The 18,074-nt window shown below is 51.2% G+C and overlaps 5 protein-coding genes across 5 annotated transcripts; 2 read left to right on the forward strand and 3 right to left on the reverse strand.

The window, feature by feature from the left end:
• Positions 1–121: 121 nt before the first annotated feature.
• J7T55_000657 (HET-domain-containing protein) lies at positions 122–1,897 on the forward strand (the record flags this gene model as incomplete). The annotated part of the gene is made up of 1 exon (XM_053131590.1): positions 122–1,897. One exon carries the CDS (start codon positions 122–124, stop codon positions 1,895–1,897), a length of 1,776 nt encoding a protein of 591 aa, XP_052990388.1.
• A 3,452-nt stretch (positions 1,898–5,349) lies between these two features.
• On the reverse strand, positions 5,350–6,720 carry J7T55_000659 (peptidase m20; the record flags this gene model as incomplete). Its single annotated transcript, XM_053131592.1, has 2 exons — positions 5,350–6,335; positions 6,405–6,720. 2 exons carry the CDS (start codon positions 6,718–6,720, stop codon positions 5,350–5,352), a joined length of 1,302 nt encoding a protein of 433 aa, XP_052990389.1.
• Positions 6,721–9,464: 2,744 nt separating this feature from the next.
• On the forward strand, positions 9,465–11,647 carry J7T55_000660 (uncharacterized protein; the record flags this gene model as incomplete). Its single annotated transcript, XM_053131593.1, has 2 exons — positions 9,465–10,650; positions 10,791–11,647. 2 exons carry the CDS (start codon positions 9,465–9,467, stop codon positions 11,645–11,647), a joined length of 2,043 nt encoding a protein of 680 aa, XP_052990390.1.
• Positions 11,648–12,603: 956 nt separating this feature from the next.
• J7T55_000661 (uncharacterized protein) lies at positions 12,604–13,598 on the reverse strand (the record flags this gene model as incomplete). The annotated part of the gene is made up of 2 exons (XM_053131594.1): positions 12,604–13,152; positions 13,215–13,598. The coding sequence occupies 2 exons, from the start codon at positions 13,596–13,598 to the stop codon at positions 12,604–12,606; spliced, it is 933 nt and encodes a 310-aa protein (XP_052990391.1).
• A 3,209-nt stretch (positions 13,599–16,807) lies between these two features.
• On the reverse strand, positions 16,808–17,866 carry J7T55_000662 (uncharacterized protein; the record flags this gene model as incomplete). Its single annotated transcript, XM_053131595.1, has 1 exon — positions 16,808–17,866. The coding sequence occupies one exon, from the start codon at positions 17,864–17,866 to the stop codon at positions 16,808–16,810; it is 1,059 nt and encodes a 352-aa protein (XP_052990392.1).
• Between the last annotated feature and the right edge of the window lie 208 nt (positions 17,867–18,074).

Here is an 18,074-nt window from a genome sequence, read left to right on the forward strand (position 1 = left end):
GCCCTTTGAATTTCGTCTTCATATTGACAGTTGTTCAAACCTAGAAAGTCTCAGTAAGACCGCGTCACAACTGCTCACATAGCCAACCACGCTGTTATCGAACCTCATCTCCAATTTCAAGATGACCCAATTCACATATACGAAGCTTGATCGCAGCCGCGAGGAAATCCGACTTCTGCGGTTGCTGCCAGGCGAATTTGACGACGACATCGCTTTTAACATCTTCCACACTCCCTTAACGCCGGCGCCACCTTCCGCTTCGACCAGATTGTCTCTCAGAGAACTCCAGAACACTCTCCCGGATCCCAGAAATCAAGTAGTAGGAAAGACATTCGACAATCGCTATCTCTTCGTCAACTTTGGCAAGGATGACCCCCCAAAGCCCAACTCGTTCGACCATCCGAGCCCCGACTTCGATCGTAGCTCCTATATTCTAGGCCCACCATTGAAAGACTATGAACCCAAGTTCGAGGCCCTGTCGTACACTTGGGGAGACAGCACAAGCCCGATCTCTGCCTTTGTGGCCAGCTCGACCGATCCGGGGCTTACAATGCCGATCGGTCGGAACCTGGCCATGGCGCTACGATATCTTCGTTCAAAGGACCAGTCCCGGACTCTATGGGTGGATGCCGTCTGCATCAACCAAAACGACGTCGACGAGCGAAACGTAGAGGTCAAGCGCATGAAAGACGTGTACACGTTAGCAAATCGCACTGTCATCTGGCTGGGTGAGGAAGCGGACGAAAGCACCCTGGCACTTAATACTCTGCATTACTACGGAAACCAGATCGAGGTTGCTGAGAATGAGATCAACGTATTTGCTGGCGATGCTCCAGGGGCCACCAAGCCTCACTGGTGGCAGGACGAGTGCGAACTGCCGTTCGACAAAACGACGTGGGACTCGTTAAAGAGCCTTCTTCTTCGCCCGTGGTTTAAACGAGTCTGGATATTACAAGAGGCTTTGCTATCCAGAGCGAGGGCAGATGTTCAATGTGGTCGCACGACTGTACCATGGGTGGCTGTTCAGAAATCAATGTACAGGCTTGAGAGCAATCAATCGATCCCTTTGGAAATCGCTCAATTATTACGGCCATGGGCCGCCATACTAGCACCAGCGCAACGCAATGCTGGCGTGTGCTTGTTGCGATGGGCAAAACATCAAAATTGCTCAGATCCTCGCGATAAGGTTTATGGTGTCCTCAGCTTGGTACCCGAGAAGATACGACGCCATATCGACGTCGACTATTCCAAGACGGTGTCGCATGTCTATATTGACGCGATTCTGGCTGAGATCCAGGCCACGAAGGAGGTCCATCTTCTCGGAGACATTAGTCCTCTTGCCGACCGAATGCCCGACGCTCCATCTTGGGTTCCAAATTGGGCACCGAAGGCTAACCCTCGCCCCGAACTTTTCCCAGACCGACGGTTCTTGCCATCACTTAATTCGGCAGCCGCAGTCCGACACGTGGACCCGAACATCCTCGAGGTAATGGGCGTGCATTGCGCGACGGTCTCTTCGCTCGGGCCGGCGGCCTCTGGCTCATCGGCCGATCGACTGCGAGCGTTCATCGCATGGCAGACCCGAAAATTCGGGAGACTTCCAAAGGAAGGAACTACGACTGAGCACCTCGATGCCGGTCTGTATGCATTGCTATATGGGGGTGTGAGGGAGACCGCCACTCAACAGATCGACCACTCTGTCTTTCCAACGATAGACGACGTTCGATCGCATTATCTCCGCGCTGCGGCCGGGGATGCTGCCTCTTTCGACGTCATCGCAGGACACGTCACTGCCTTCGCAGGCCATGGGGATGGCTCACTTTTCATTACCAATGAAGGACACGTGGGCGTTGGGCCGTGGGAAGTGCAGCTAGGTAAGACTACTCAAGCTCTATAAGTTATGGGGGCTTCGAGCTGACTCACACCAAAGGGGATCATGTATGCTCAGTTCTTGGCCATCGGTCCTTGATGCTGCTGCGTCCGGTAAGCCCCCAGAACTATGTTGTTGTAGGGGCATGTGCCGTCCGTGGCCTCATGAATGGCGAAAGCCTTCTCGGCACGATCCCTACCCCTTGGCAGGCGGCTGTCCAATATATTGGTCCATCTGGTCCATCCGACCAATTCGGGGTCGATTGCTTATTGTTTAGAAATTCTGCGACCAGCGAAACGACGTTGCAAGACCCAAGACTGCCGCCTCTTCCTGCAGAATGGGAGATGACTCGTAACTTCGATTTGCATAGTCATCTTTCACGATATTTCCACTATTACAAAATTACGCAAACCGGCGAAATTATCGACCGTGATCCCAGACTCTTGCCCGAAGCTTTACTTCACCGTGGCATTAATGTGAAAGTTTTCCAGCTAACTTAAGCTTCAAGACTGTATTGGCAACGAGATGATTCGAAAAAGGACCTCGTTTGGATCGGGCACTGATCGATCTTTGGTGCTGATGAAGCCAGAGAACTCCGCCTTCGTAGTGTACTCGTGTCAGGTCGACGTTATATGTGGCCTCCCTGTAAATCAATAGAGCCGCCTTGAGAGTCCTAGCTGCCCGGAGCAGCTTGTTGCGTTGTTGCAAGATTTTGCACTGAACTTTATGAGTCTTCCAATGCGCTCTCTAGCAGTCGCAGTTATGTCTGGTCGGACGGGCCGTCTGACCTTCCCTTGCCGAATAACTTGTCTAACTTGCCCGAATCATCATCAGAGATTTACTCTATCAGAGTTAGCTGTTAAGCCCACAGCTGCACATGCGGCTTAAAATCCTGTCAGCACCGCACAAAATTCTTCCTGAAGAGCTAGTTATAATAAAATAATATAGCTTTTAGCTACTTTTTATAACTAAGTAATCAATATACACTTAAATAAATATTAATATCCCTAAACGCGCATTATATTTAAATACATGACCCAGCTAACAGTAATATTATTATTGTGGGCTGCGGATCCGTCCTGGTTACGAGAAGGATTCTCAACCCTGCAGATGCACGATCTTTGTTGCGTAACTCATCCCCTTGAATGAGTCTCAGAGAACTGCAATTTGTTTGCCGCCTCGATAAGTATGGGTTTACCACGTGGATGAAGTTCTTGAACCCCGAAATTTTGTTGTTCCCTTACCCAACTTGCCTTGGCAATTGATAGCCTCGTTGACGCCAAGACAACGCGACAACGTTTGATTCGCAGCTTCGCAGTGGCTTTACATTGATTTGCAAAAGCATTTGCTTGACGCCAGTTGAGCCGGAATCGAAGAGCTGCTGCATGATTGTCTGTTCTCCGAGGCAAGAGCCATTAAAATGGGTGGATTGGTGCCTCGTGGCTCCCCTCCACCGCTTAAGATCACAACTTACGATCCCTCCTGGACATATTTCGACCAGGACACAACCTCAGTCGGTGTCCTCGCTGAGCCACTGGTCCAGTCTGTGGCAAACATTCAGTCGCTGCTGGGAGACATTGAGGATCTGACGAGGCTCGACAAGTCAAGGGGACATGTATTTCTCGAAGTATCTCGCGGGGGTTGTGTAGCCACATCCGCGGAGGCTGCGCGGATGTCAGGCGCCAACTGTTCATCGATATGTATGGATCCTGCGACGCTATTCTTGCCATTCAACCTAGGCGCCTGTATCGGTGTTGGCACGGCTGCGATGCTCATTCAAAACGGGAGTTTGTCCCTGGACGGGGAGGACAAGACAACCGTGCGGGCTGCCGACTCACTGGGCGTGGTCGACTTTTCCGTGTGGAATGGGAGAAAGGTCATTCAGGATCTCGTGACTTGCGCCGTCGCCTCGTGTACCACGAATAACGTGGCCGCGTGCCCCGAGGAGACATTGGCCCTGGAAGGCGTTGTCGTCGACGCGTCTAATCTGCAGACTGTCTATGATGGATTAAGCGTCTACTGCGACAACATCGGCGTGCAGGTCGACTCGGATATCGCGGGACCAGGCGTCATGCTCTCATACCTGCTGCAAGTTTGCACGGCGCTGTTTCTTTGGGTGGTGGTGAAGCTCCTCACCTCCTGGACACGGGTGTTGATCTGGCCGTTCTGCATGTGCAAGCACGGCGATTCCTCACCGACCTCCTCTTTGGCGAATATGCAGTGCCGTGGGACGGCGGCCTGGCTTCAAGCCGCTGCCATACAGGCGCGCCTTGCTCGCTCGACGCTCTACACCGTCACGATCTCGACTCTTGTCGAGTTCCAAGAGGTTCAGGCGTGGTTCGTCGGTGCTATCCAAGTCGCCACCCTCGCAACTTTCCAGGTCACAAGCAGGTCTACTATGGACTCAGTCAATATCAACAGTTTCGGCGAGGCGATTCTTAGTAGTCGCCTTGTGCGAATGCTGGCATTCGACGGAATCTATCCCATCTTACTAGTACAGTTCGTTCTCCAGCGGGAAGCGATGAGGTGGTGGTACACTTTTACCTTGGTCGTGTGTAACTTTTCTCTGGCAATGGCAGTCAAGGAAAGGGTGGCGTATCGCGTCGCCGACTTCGACGTACTATGGGCAGCTTTCAAGGATGCGACTTCTGTGGATGCCTGTGGGGGCAATCCGAATCCAATGGTGTACTGCAACACCTTCAGCGCGCCCTGGGATCCGATCGCCATGGGCACCTTTTGGGTATACTCGGCCATGGCGCTCCTCGTCCTTGACTTCTTCGTTCACCACCTTCGACACTCGCGGTGGATTCGAGGCACGTCCTACACATTGGAGACGGCAAACAGTCCATGCCGGTGGTGGGCACAGATGAGTTTTTGGAGGCCAGTGATGCGCGGCTTGCGATTCTTTCATGAGCATATACTCCTCTTGCTGGCAGGATTTTACTTCGTCAGCATGCTGGTGATGACGTCGGCGATGAAAGATTCGCTTGGTAACTGGAGTTACGGCCAGCTTGTTGCGGTCACAGTCTGGGTGCCAACACTGACCAAGTTTCTATACTATAACATCTGTGAGTTGAAGATGTTTTCATACAAAGGAAGTCGTTACCGTTCTGGTGATGTGAAGCTGACGGCTCTATCAGTTGGGATTGAGGAAGGCATCGGCCGCCGATTGACGGATCATTATAAAGTTGTGCACAACTTACATGACAGAAGGGAAGGCGACGATGCTCATAATGAGATTCTAGATCTTGATGATGTGCAGAAGGTGTCTTTAAGATCGAGTATTGGGCCAACGATTTCACCAGCGTCAACAATCCAGTTGTCGGAGCCAATTCGACTTGAGAAGAGGCCAACCTTGCTGTGTTGGAGAAGAAGCTGATATTAGACCAGCTGATGATGTGTTTTGAGCCTCGCGACAGTTCAAATTGACAAATTGACTGATAATTGTGACGATGAATAATCAATATCTTTTCGGGAAATTATCCGTATCTTTCCATATCCTTCTTCCAACGAGACTTCACATCTTGCAACAGATTCTTCTGAGACAGGACATCCAGTGCCGTCCCGGCCATCGCTTTTCCAACCCTCAAGCAACGCTCAAATGCGTCCATCGTTCCAGACGCCACTGCAAAGTCAGGGCTGTGAGGGCCCTGTCCTTTTGGGCCAGGGAAAATCGAAAAAGCGACGTTCAAGCTGGGCATCTGATAGCTGATGTCACCTTGATCTGAGCTAGCCCTCGTTGCTCCTCTCGCCTCATCGACGTCCTGGTCAAGTGGTATTCTCGATGTAGGCGGCTCGTACGGATCATCCTTCGGGGGAACCATGCAGTTGAAGTATCGGGTGTAGCTCCTCGCCAAAACGCGGTTGGGGACGTGGTCGGCGTACGTCTGCTCCTCGGTCATCTTGAGTCTTGCCCCTGTGGCTTTGGCGCCTGCCTCGAAGCAGGCGTCGACCTTCTCCTTGAGCTCTTTGAGTCGAGCGCGTGTGTCTGACCTCACCACGAACACGCCCGCGGCATAGGCATGGATTATATTAGGCGCCGCGCCGCCGTCTGTGATGTGGCCTTGGATGATGTCACCCGGCATGGTCTGTTGTCTCAGCATTGACACTGAATTGTACGCCGTTATCAGGGCATCGAGCGCGTTGATCCCAAGCCATGGGTTCGCGGCTGCGTGCGCCTCTCGGCCGAAGTACTCGACCTTGAAGCGCGTGTATGCCGCCGTCCGCATGAGCGCGGCGTCGTGCACAATGCCGGGGTGTGAAATGAGATTCAAATCAACCTCGTGGTCTCTGTACGCGCCGGCGTGAATCAGCCTTATCTTGCCGCCACCGCCCTCTTCGGCGGGCGTTCCGAAGAGAATGACTTTTCCCGGCAAGGAGTGTTTGCGCATCAGCTCTGCTGTGGCAAGGCCGCCTGCCAGCGAGGCGGTTGCGATGAGATTGTGTCCGCAGGCGTGCCCTATGCCTATAAGAGCGTCTTGAATAAGATATTAGTCTGTTTCTTTATCCGGGAGTGATATGCATGTCTCCATACCCATCTCAACATTGAAAGAGACCACCGGCCCTTTACGTCCGGTGTCATGCACCGCTATCCATGCTGTCTCAAGACCATAGACCGATGGAGTCACCTTCCAACCCTCTTGAGACCTCATGAAATTGACCAGGGCCTCATGAGCAATATATTCTTTGTAGTTCAGCTCTGGGTTATCATGGATCTTCTTGTTTACCGGCCACAACGAGTCAGCAATGCTATCGACATGCGAGCTGATATCGCGGAGATAAGGGGGTTCTGGCTGATCGCAATCACGGGAAACAAAAACCCAATCCTCATCTTGGTCAGTCATTGCCATCACTAGAGTCCTGTGATTTCTGAAATCATTTCGTGATGAGTGAATGTGATGAACGAAGTGTGGCCCGGGCCACCTGGCAGAAGTGAGATTAGACGCTGTGGAACCGGAAGATCCCTAGCGGGTCCGGAACTCTAATATCGAATATTTTAGAGATAGCGCTAGCCGCCAGATTAGGCCGCAATACAAAATGTTCGTCCCAAGTGAGTGAATTGAGATTGTGAGAAATTGCACACTGCGAAATGCGGGCTGGCTATTACTGGAGACGTATTTACTAACGTCTATTGCCGGCATGGCTATGTCTGTACACTTGTGTGCCGCTTTCCTGTATTGATCAAGCATCTCCCATTGCCGCCTCTGAGAGCAGGCATATCCAGCAGTCTGTATATAAGGAAGTACGGCGAGGTTGAAATGCCTCATAGAACTTCACGTCAACACTGCCCCGAGCTCGCCGTAATGAATCAATTACAGAGAAGTGGCCATTTCACTCGAATTGTTACTGTACAATCCTACATGGATTCTAGTAACAGCACCGATCTATTACTTGTCTCTCCTTTCAGCCAGGGTTCTCGTTGCAACATTAAAAAGTCAAAATATCGAGAAAGTCTAGAACACGACGGAAGGGTAGTAATGAGGCGAAGTGTTAAAAGCACACAGCTTATTACTGCTTCCTCAACACCAAGAAACATGACGTACCCCATAAATAAGTCCATCGAGAAACACGTCATCTAGTTACCCATTTGCGGGCTGAGGCTTCTGAATTGATATTTCCTGCATGAGGAATAGTTGCCCGATCGAAGTGTGATAGAAGAAGCTTCACTACTAGTGGCTGCTCTTCCACTCCGACCCAGAGCAGCCTCCTCGCTGCGGTAGACCGGGTATCGAGAAGTAATCAATGCCATGGCGCAGCTCACGTCTCCTTTTGCCCCTTGTGCATCAAGCACATCCAAGCATTCGTCTGCTCTTCTCGTCGTGATGTATCGTGCGGAGATCCGCGGGAGGTGTTTGTAATCATCGTAAAGAGGCTGTGCAAAAAGAATAATCAATTCGATTCACAGTCACATATGGTTCTGTCACATCATAGCCGGAAATCCCCTCAACCAATTTCGGCTTGTGGTGGCACGGATCTGGGTGGGTGGGTAGCTACCTAGGCGTAGTTCATGGGAGCTTAATTTACTCAGGGCAGCCAGGGCACCATGACACGATCGACGGCCGAATCTCAGGTGACTCGGGCAAGCTGGACTTGCTGACAAGACCGTAGTGCCGGTCGTCATGATCGTAGTGTAACCGCATAGGAAGCCCAATCCAGCTTAGCTGCGGCAGAACTATGGGTACGCAGCCCATGTCTGCTCTTATGGTGGACTTCGGGGGACAACTAGGGTGTTTGAATGCGCATAAACGTTTGCAAGGGAAACAAACTTGTTCTAGACTCGAAACATCACTGCCCACCCCACTGGGTAGTCGTGCAGAGGCCAGGAGACAGCTAGGGGAGGCAGGGACCAAGCTCGGGAGGGGTGTTTATCGTCCGAACAGCTGGGAGTGATTGACCAAAAGCTCATGGCCCCAGCAAAATCTCCGAGCCTGGCCGACTATGGCCTGAACCGGAACAGGATTGACCCTGACAATTGTGTGCAGGCTCTGTCATCCGAACAGGAGCAGTGTCGTGATTCAGGGGGGGCTCCGTCTGCATAAGAGCTGGTTGGTATACGCAGTATGAACCCCTCATATGTAGCCTATATGATGTACATTAAGCTTCGTCGCTGGTGGATCCTAATCTGTACCTGTCTAGAATCCTCCCTCCCGGATCTGACAGAATCGGCCGTTGAGGGTGTTTGTTTCTGCGAAATCTTGCCCCTGACTCGGAATTAAGGGAGGATGCCAAGGCTTTTCCCTCTCGTTGACACTGCGATCCCCCTGTCCTTTATGCACTTCGCTGCCGCCCGGAGACTTTTACCCCAAACAGGCGAGCACGGGAGATTGACAGCCATACCCTTGTCCGAACACTTTATCTTGCAGATCGATCAGGTACACGAATTTCTAGCTTGCAATAGGGGCACCCGCACATAGGGCACTATGTATCTGGCTGGAGTACGAGGCCTTCGGACCCCTCAACTACGCCGAAGGGCCTCAGCGCCATGCCTGTTCTCTACCACCCGCGGATGGACAGCTACTCCACTCGAGGCTGTGCTCTTCGTCCCAAGTATATAGTTTTTACCTTGTATGCATAAAGACTGAAAGCTCAGATGAAAAGTTCAGACGACGACTGTGGGCCCAACGAAGCAGCATGTTGCGTCACGAACAAGAGATTACTTGGTTGATACAGGCACCGATAGCTTCCTTCCATGGAGACTCCCTGGCAAGGAGGTATCGGTCTACCTAGACAACCTAGACAGATGTCATGTCATTGCGGGTGAAGCAAACATCGGAGATGAAGATTAGAGGAGGGGGTGTTGAGAGATGCTGCCCGAGGAGGAGGAGGTCTGCTTGATGCAGGTTCGATATATAAGAAGGCATTCTGCCTTGCAACTCGTAGATTCATTCGAGCTCACCAAGCTTGACTTCAAGTTTACATTGGCATCTTGTGCTTTCCATTCTTTTTTCTTGAGGCTAGTTGATCTTGCTGACCCTCCGTTCTCTAGGTGTCTAGACACTTCGTTCACTCTCTCTTCATTGCAAACACTCTTTCGATCCCTGGACAGGATTCTTTCAGCAAACTTCATCTACGCAAGACTCACACGCACATCACGATGCACCGCAACGCTGTGGCGCTGCTCTTCTCACAGGGCGCCCTGGGAGGTCTGCTGCATAGGCAGAATGTAGCTCCTGCGCCATCCGTGTCGCCGTTCCCTATAAACGGGACCGTTGCCAACCCTCCCCCCAATGCCACAGCCGGGGGACAGTTCACCACCGAGGTTGTCTATACGACCAACATCTACACGGTGACGTCTTGTGCGTCAGATGTGACAGACTGCCCTGGCCGGACCACCAGCGAGGTCTCTCCCGTTTCGGTTAACACCGTATATGTCACTGCGTCCGGCACGGGTCTTCCGCCAGTCCCTACTGCAAATGTCACGGGAGGTGGACAGTCCCAGCCGCCCCCCTTACCTTCGTTGTCTGGCTCCGACTCAGCTCTGAGCTCCAACTCTCCCGTCACAGATGCCGGACAGGCTTCCTCGGGAATCCCTTCGCTTCCATCTGGCTCCCCTTCGGGACTACCTCCTCTGCCTACCGTCAACGTCACTGGTGGCGGAGGGCCACAAAACCCTGCGGCATCTCCCTCGTCCTCCTCCGGAACGGCGCTTACCTCCAACTCACCCGTTACCGGCAGCGGTGCCCCATCCGGATCCGGCCTCCCTCCGCTGCCATCCGGTCTGCCATCCGGACGGCCCTCCGGGTTGCCCTCTGGCCTTCCTCCCCTGCCCTCTGCGAGTGCAGGTGGTAACGTAACCGGAGGGGCCCAGGTCCCTGGCGGTGCTCAGCCTGGCGGGCCAAACTCGGCACCGCCTCCAGCCAACGGCACTGCTGTTCCCAGCGCTCCTTCGGGTTCGGCCACCGGGCTCCCACCTCTGCCTCCCCTGACCACTGGTTTCCCAGCAGCAGGCGGTGCCGCAGCCCCAACTGGTGGTCTAAGCAGCAACCTGCCTGTGGCCAGCGGCCCACCAGCGCCTTTTGGCAACACTTCGGTCTCTCAGACCACACTGACTGTCGAGGCAACGACAGTCCGTACCGTCATCTCTTGTGCTCCAACCATCACCAGCTGCCCTGCGGCGTCTGATACTGGCGCCATCTCAGCTCTGCCTTCTGGAGCTGTCTCGACTGTGATTGTTACCGACACTATCGCTCAGTACACGACCATTTGCCCCGTCACAGCAGCTTCATCGCTTTCCTCTTCGATCGCGTCGAGCTTCTCTTCAGCCATTACCACAGTCACTGGTATGTTCAATTTAATATTGTTTCCTCTTCAAAGACAAAACGAAATACAAGCAGCGTGACCACCCGGCTCCACTGCCTACCGCATCCCCCACCCTAATGCAACTATTGATTTGATATATGCTAATACCTATCTTCATCAGCGAGTGGAACTGAGTCTGTCTTCATTCCCAGCGCATCCCAATCCAGCAGTAGCACCGTGATTAACGTGCCCACCGTCGTCACTATTACTGTCGGCGGGACTCCTTCGTTGTCGTCTTCGACTGTCCAGGTCACTACGGAGCTGCCTCCCAACAATGCCGGAGTTCCTGGCAGCGGAGATGGATCGTTCGGCTCCACATCTACCCAGGTCACTGTCATCTCTGTCCCTACCACGATTCTTACTACCATCAGCGGCGTGCCTACCACAATCTCCTCAGTCGTTCCAGTCACGAGTGCGCTCGCTATTGGCGGTGGCTCAGGCCAGAACGGCGGCGGTCAGAACGGCGGCGGCTCGAATGGTGGTGGCCAGAATGGTGGCGGCCAGAACGGCGGCGGTGGCTTCGGCGGCGGCGCATCTGCCTCTTCCACCGTGCAGACTGTGATCCCCACAGTCAGTGTTGTCACTGTCACAGTTGAGGGAGGAGGCGAGTCGGCCTCCACGTCCACCGGCCTTCTCACGAGCAGCGTTGTCGTGCCCGTCAGTGGTGAGGCCTCGGCGACTACGGAAGTCAGCCCCGAGTCACCTTCTGCCTCCTCGACAGTGGAGACCGTCCTGCCGACTCAGAGCGTCGTGACGGTGACTGTGGGTGGCAACCAGACCTTGTCGACCTCCACCGGCCAGCTCACTACCACGGTCGTCGTCCCTGCGCCGGTGACCACCCCGCAGGTCACGCAGACCGTCTTTGTGACTGCCACCGGCGGTGGGGGCTCTGGAGCTGGGCAGTGCTCTGCCGTGACCGTTACCCAGACAGTCTGCGCCGTCAATGGCGTCTGCCCTACCGGCGCGTCCAAACTGTAAGAAATTAGCGTCATGGTTCAATGACGCCACGAAAAGACGAGGTGAAATTCATTTCATGGGCTGAGTTGGTGTTTGGGCTTCATTTTCTGCTTTTGAAGAGGCCAGATGGTTTGTTACCGAAAGCCCGGGAGGCTTCACTGTTGTTTTCGAAAATGTTGAGGATTTTCAGCAAGAAAAAGAAAAGAAAAATCTTGTCCATTTGGTTGGGTTGAAGGGTTGCATGGCTGCACATTTGGTTTCAGATTTCATGATATATAGATTGATGACTTTCTCTTCTTTTTGGAGGTGAACAGAGTTTTATGTTTCAGCACGATTTTTGAAGCAATGAAACACAGTGCTGAAGAAACAAAGGCATTCTTGAAAATCGTGACTCATGACTGAATAGTGGCAGTGGTTTTTCCTTTCACAGCCCAGTCTCGTATGGACGTTGAGCGTGCCTTCTCTGCAGCATTACCCCATGCAGCCCGGTCGGAGGTGCAATTTCAATGCCGTGTATAGCCATGCTCCTACTGAAAGCCGATATCGACAAAAATGGTTCTCGTTTGTGTGAGGAAAACGACTTCATCCGCTCACCATGATGTGACGAGACGGATGGAGGCCACGTCTGAGCAATGTATTGCAGAGCTCTCTTATTTTCAAACCTCATATGCGTTCCAAACTCTGCGTTATCCTTTCGTGAATCTTCTACTTCATTTCGAGATGTCTCATGCTCAGCATATCGAAGCCGTCACGGTCTTAATTCTGAACACCTCTAACATGTAATTAGCTCCTGGCGTTTGAGGCGATCAATCTACTTAGACCTCATCTAGCATGTCTAAGATCATAGCTTGTGAATTTGAATACCTGATTTGTGATCCAACATCAACCAATAGCCCATCTCTTGAGAAGTGCACATGAGACCGAAGCTGAATCTGGCTTCAGGAGGAGGCCAAGCGCTAGGATTTGATATGAGCTGATCACGCCTGCTTCTTGACCATCAGCAATACTCCAGCCTCACCGCCTCGGACGAGCTCTTTGCCTTTCTCGACACCAGCCTCGTGCAGAAGCTTCTCCACAGCTCGGCGTATACGTCGGACGACGTCGTCTTCCGTGCCAGCCAAGTCCGGATAAGCCTGCCGCCATCTTGTGACAGGGCTAGCAGTTCCCAGTATCTTTTCCATCGTGTCCAGATCGATTAATATCTGCTTAATCTCGTAGAAAGATTCGTCATTGCCCTCGATGCCCCACTCCTTTCTGAACAGTTTAGTCTCGTCGAAGTCGGACACTGGAGGGCTGACCGTCCATGGAAGACCGATGGTCGAGTACAAGTTTCGAGTCAAGAGGTTTCCCGGCTCGAAGAAAGGTGCGAGGCTTTCCTCCTCGATCTTAGATGTCACGGAGTTGATAGCTGCCGCGTTAGGAACAGAATGGTGGGTTTTAGAGGCATTGGAGCACCACATTGCAACCGATCCGCCTGGCCGGAGGACACGAGCCGCAGTCGTCCAGAACCGAGGCATATCGAACCACTTCACAATCGATGGCCAATATTAGAGACAGGGTGTCAATAGTAGTGTATTGAAAGGCTTACGTGGGCGCATGTAGCTGCGGTGATGAGATCCACGCTCCCATCCGGAACCAAGTCAGGGGAGATATCCTCGGCCGTCGATACTTCGAATTTGACATTATTCGTGATTTGTTCCGAGCTCAGCAAGGATCTTGCAGCGCTGACCATTCCCTGGGAAGGGTCAAGGCCGATCGTATTGTCAAAACTCCGGGCAATGTCGAAGGTCGCCGTTCCAGGGCCGCACCCTATATCCAATGCGGTCTCAAGCCTGCCGCCCGTGGACGTATGATGCGAAATGATAGTCTCGTACAGAGATTGGCCGTACTTCATGCGGTGTCGGGCGTAGCTCTGACCTTGATCAGTCGTGTATGACCGGAAAGTCTTTTCCGGATTTGTCTGATTCGACATCTTCGCGCCCGAGATTGCTGGTTACAAACGGAGGGCGACAAGAACGACAAGAACGACAATCAGAATGGCCTGGTCAGAGCCCTGCTTGATCTAGGACGTCTGAGGTAGCGAGGCTACGATAATGCCAAGACAGTAATGATTTTGTAAAGCATGAAATGCAAGAAGAGGAGTTCGGACGGGACACGGAAATGTGCTGCCTATATGTCAGCTTTGCAGATGCGCTAAACTCCTTCCAGGGCGGTGGTCGGCTCCTTCATCCTGATGCTTTTCAGCCACTTAGACATTTGTACCAAGCAACAGAAGGCTCCACAAACATTTACTCTATGCGTAGGAATCAACTTGTGGCCGCGATACGACCCCTATTGTCTTCAAACCTTGTGATCATGTCAGTGCTTTTCATGCAGGATCTGCATCCTTGCCAAGCGTATGGTCACGTATTCATCTGGCAAGCACAGTTTCTACAGAGAAACGCGCTGAAAGAATGAGATGGTGATGTGGCGGCCTCGAAACTATCTATGTCCTATCCTTGGTTGACCTCATGGTGCGTAAAGCTTCCTTGCCCGTCCGCCGACTGCCCTCTTCTCAGCACAGTAGATATAGCTCCGCTTCTTCAACTCCTCAACTAACTCATCGCCATATCGATTACCGCAGGTGTATCCTCCACGAGAACAAAGGCACACAGCTGGTCTGGAAAAGCTGAATGATTGATGAAATTAGACAAATTGAATTCAATGGCTTTTCTCTATATCCTGTGATAGAGAAGTCGTAGTATCATGTTTAGCAGGTTCCCACCGTGAAACCTTTCATGTGTGACGGCACAGCTCTATAAGACTGCATTGCATTCCAGCAAGCGTTCCCGAGTTCTGATCTTTTGTTTGGATACAGCCCTTGGCCATAGTGCAGTGGTCAAGGTGCTATCTTACGAAGCTGATAGGGGTTCATTAAGAGCCTAAATGAATATTCATCTTCGAGACACTCTCCCCTTCCATGAGGTATCGCGATGCGATCTTGCTGACGCCATTCTTTACCAGCGGCTTCAACCACTCTAGGGTCTATCTCACGCTAATGATGTATCCATGAGGTATTTAGATATTGATTCTGCTGCAGAACTTGTTTGTGTTCGAATTATTTGCACTAGAGGTAGCACCCATAGGTCTCGCAAAATACTTTCTTTCCAATTTGGTAATCATCATTTGCTTTGATGAAGTGCATTTAGAGATGAGCCATCAATATCTCTTTGAAACATCTAAAATAAAATCAAGTATATCTCAGCCCAATAGAATGTTCAGTATTCGGCGCTACAACAAGAGCTGCAGTAATTATCTCGCAAGCAAGGAACTTGTAAGTGATGCTCGGTCCTGTCTCTATGCTCTACTCGTGATGGCCACTGATGAATCAATGGTAGAGGTAGATGAAGTCCTTGATGGCCTATCATGCAGTGGCCGAGGCTTGGCTGTGGAAGAGAGTAGACTTCATAAGAACATGAGCCCACAGAGGAAACAGGACCGTCTGGGCCCAGCAAATGTTCGGGAGACTTTGCAAGCCGAGTGTTTTCGTGCTGCACTAAATTCCTTCCTCAACTTGTCTTCTTACCTCAAAGATAACTAACGAGCACTATAAAGAATGAACACAACAAAGGTTATGATCTCAGCAAAGACACTTACGCTTAAGGTTGGTCTGCATTTGGCGTTCTTTGTATTGCAGAATTTTCCAATATCGATGAAAGTTATCAGCTAATACCAAAACAACCATAGCCTGTCCCTTTTATATTCCATGGAGACCAAAGAACTTCGTTCATATAATGTTGACATCGCCACATACCCGCCAGTCAAGCTGTCATAGCCCACGAGCAAATTAGAGCATAGCAACAGTTATTGAGGTCTAGCAGTTGAAATGGCTTCACTCGCAGGGGCAACCCTTTGGGCCTTTCGCTTTGGCTTAATATTCACATTTTGTCTCTATACATCTGAATTCCCAGGCTTGAAAAACGACACTTATGTACCTAAGTTCATTATCGCTGCCTTATTCATCTTGACTTTTACTCCCACCCATCACTATAAGACAGCCAAGACGGTCATTGCATCGTTCATACGGAATACGGCGATGGCTCTTTTCCTGCCTTCCATAGCGTTTGCGGCGGCTATGTCGGCTCTGATTATTATCGAAGAAATTGTCCCCAGGATTGAGGGTTTTTCTAAGAACCTAAGGGCCCCCAGTACGGAGTTCAGGGTGATCATCTGGATCATTGTCTTGGCAAACTTCATCAAATTGGTTCAATTAAATTCGAGAAGCGAAGATAAAGACCTGCAACAAAGTACACCAACCATACGGAGTGACACAGAGGCAGAAAACCCGGACGAAGAGAAAATTCGTGTCTCTGCCACTGCCGACGCTGTCGACGCTACTGATCCTCAAGCTGCTGTCCTCCAGGTCATTGACGATCAATAAGGCATGATTCTCAGCCTCAGGAGGACGACTTCCAGGACAATTCTTCTGATCGACAGCAGGAGACACTGGTGGGCTCAATGAGAAACACGAGAAACTTTTCAATAATTTCTTCCAAAATGGTACTGGACCTGCGCACCCTAGACCAACATCAAGGCCGTTATTTGGCAACGTCCCCAACAGGCCAAATTCCGCGCATTTTGGAACGCAAAATGACTTCGGAAACAAAGCTATCAATCCGCCGGAAGAATCACAATTCGAATCTTAAGGCGAAGCGAGCAGAATGTGGACCGAGACATGAATGAAGAAGACGTGGACGAAGATAAAAACACGCATGTGCACAGAGACACGAATAGAGACAAAGATGTAGATGAATATGGAGACGAGGACGAAGATCGAATACGAAGACCTTGTATTTTAGAAACTGAGCCGGACTTGATCTTACCAAACGGTAGCTATGGAGATTATGACTAGTTTATTCCCACTGAGTAACATCTTGTTGCTTTTCTGCCATTTATTTTTACCTTCCCAGGTGCATCAAATGCATCGTGATATGATCAGAAGTGAGTTTTCTTGCCGGCCATGATGGTCTGTAGAAAGTCGTTGGAGCAAAACAATAGGCTGATTTGGGTGGATCCAGAAGTATGATCTAAGTAATTAAGCCAAGGCGGAAGAATTTACTCTATCTGCATGGAAAGTCATGCCAGTCATCTTGTCTTACAATGCATTTTCCCATCTCACAATACTCCACAGATCCGCGGGATTTATATTTCCCATCTCAGCATGTCTTCGCATGGCTCATTGGGGCCGTAGTTGATATGATTCCAGTACTCCCACGTTCGGTACGTTCCGCCTTGGTTGCCTCTTGCCTGCTTCTCAGAGTACTCTTCCTCGCTCTTCACAATGTAGTGGTGTAAGACAACTCTGTCTCTAACAGGAGGCCGATGCCACCAATGTTCAATGACATCTCCGTTCTCGATAACAGTGACCGAGTCGTTCAATGTGTTGAAGTCGTGTGGCGAGTCTCGATTCCTGTTGTACAGCGACGGTTTGACCATGCTCTTGATGTGCTCGTTGTCCACTCCTAACTCATCCTCGGCAACCGTATCAAATTTCCTGTCGCTCATGCACTCTGTGTAAGCCCGTCGGGTTGAGGGCTGACGGTGTATCTGCCCATTCGCGGTATGCATCCACCACATTAGACCCACTGCTCCTATTCCCGGATCCTCAAGAAAAGGCTGCAAGATGTCTTGCAGAGTCTCATCAGTCAGTAGACCAATGTATTCGTCCACATCCATGTAGGCGATCCAATCATGGTACTGGCCCCAACGTCGGTTGCATTCATCGTTGAGGAACTCCTGCATCATTCCTCCATGAGCTTGACGCTCTCCCTCATCAAAGCGTGTGAATGTGATTGCTGAGGAGGGAATGCCGTAGTAACCGTCAATGTCGTATGTAGCAAGCGGAGGATGTGAAACATCGTCCATGATGTAAAAGTGCTTGATCCCGATATTGTAATAATGATGAATGAACCACTCGGGCATATCTCGACGCTGATCTCGGACAGAGGAGCAAAACGCAATGCTCATGTTCGTACTTGGCGGTGTCAGATGTTTCGTCGACTTTGTCTTTCCATCAGTCGGGGAAGTTATTGTGGAGGACGAGTCCGGAGGGATCAGGCACCTCATGCGGTCGTAATATTCGTAGAAAGCATCACTGCTGGAGTGGGCAAACAATCCGCTGAAGAAGAGCAAATGAATGACTACTAAGACGGCTGCCACCAGAGCTACATGTCGTATCGTCACGGGTGACTGAAATATCATCATGTATTCGGGTAACAAGAGAATTATGTCGAGTCCTCAAGCCTTGAGTTGTCATGACAACATCGATCAGCGCCGCTAGTCTGCCGATTATATCCTTTCCATCCCTAGTTCGCATTGCAATTCATCGGAATGCCTCATCCCTTGAATAATTGCACGTGGCTGAGACGACTTTCCCCTGAGCTACGTGTGGAGAGACAATTGATCTTCA

This window comes from Diaporthe amygdali, assembly GCF_026229845.1.
Source record: "Diaporthe amygdali strain CAA958 chromosome Unknown NODE_27_length_698932_cov_65_101997, whole genome shotgun sequence".
NCBI classification, from domain to species: domain Eukaryota; kingdom Fungi; phylum Ascomycota; class Sordariomycetes; order Diaporthales; family Diaporthaceae; genus Diaporthe; species Diaporthe amygdali.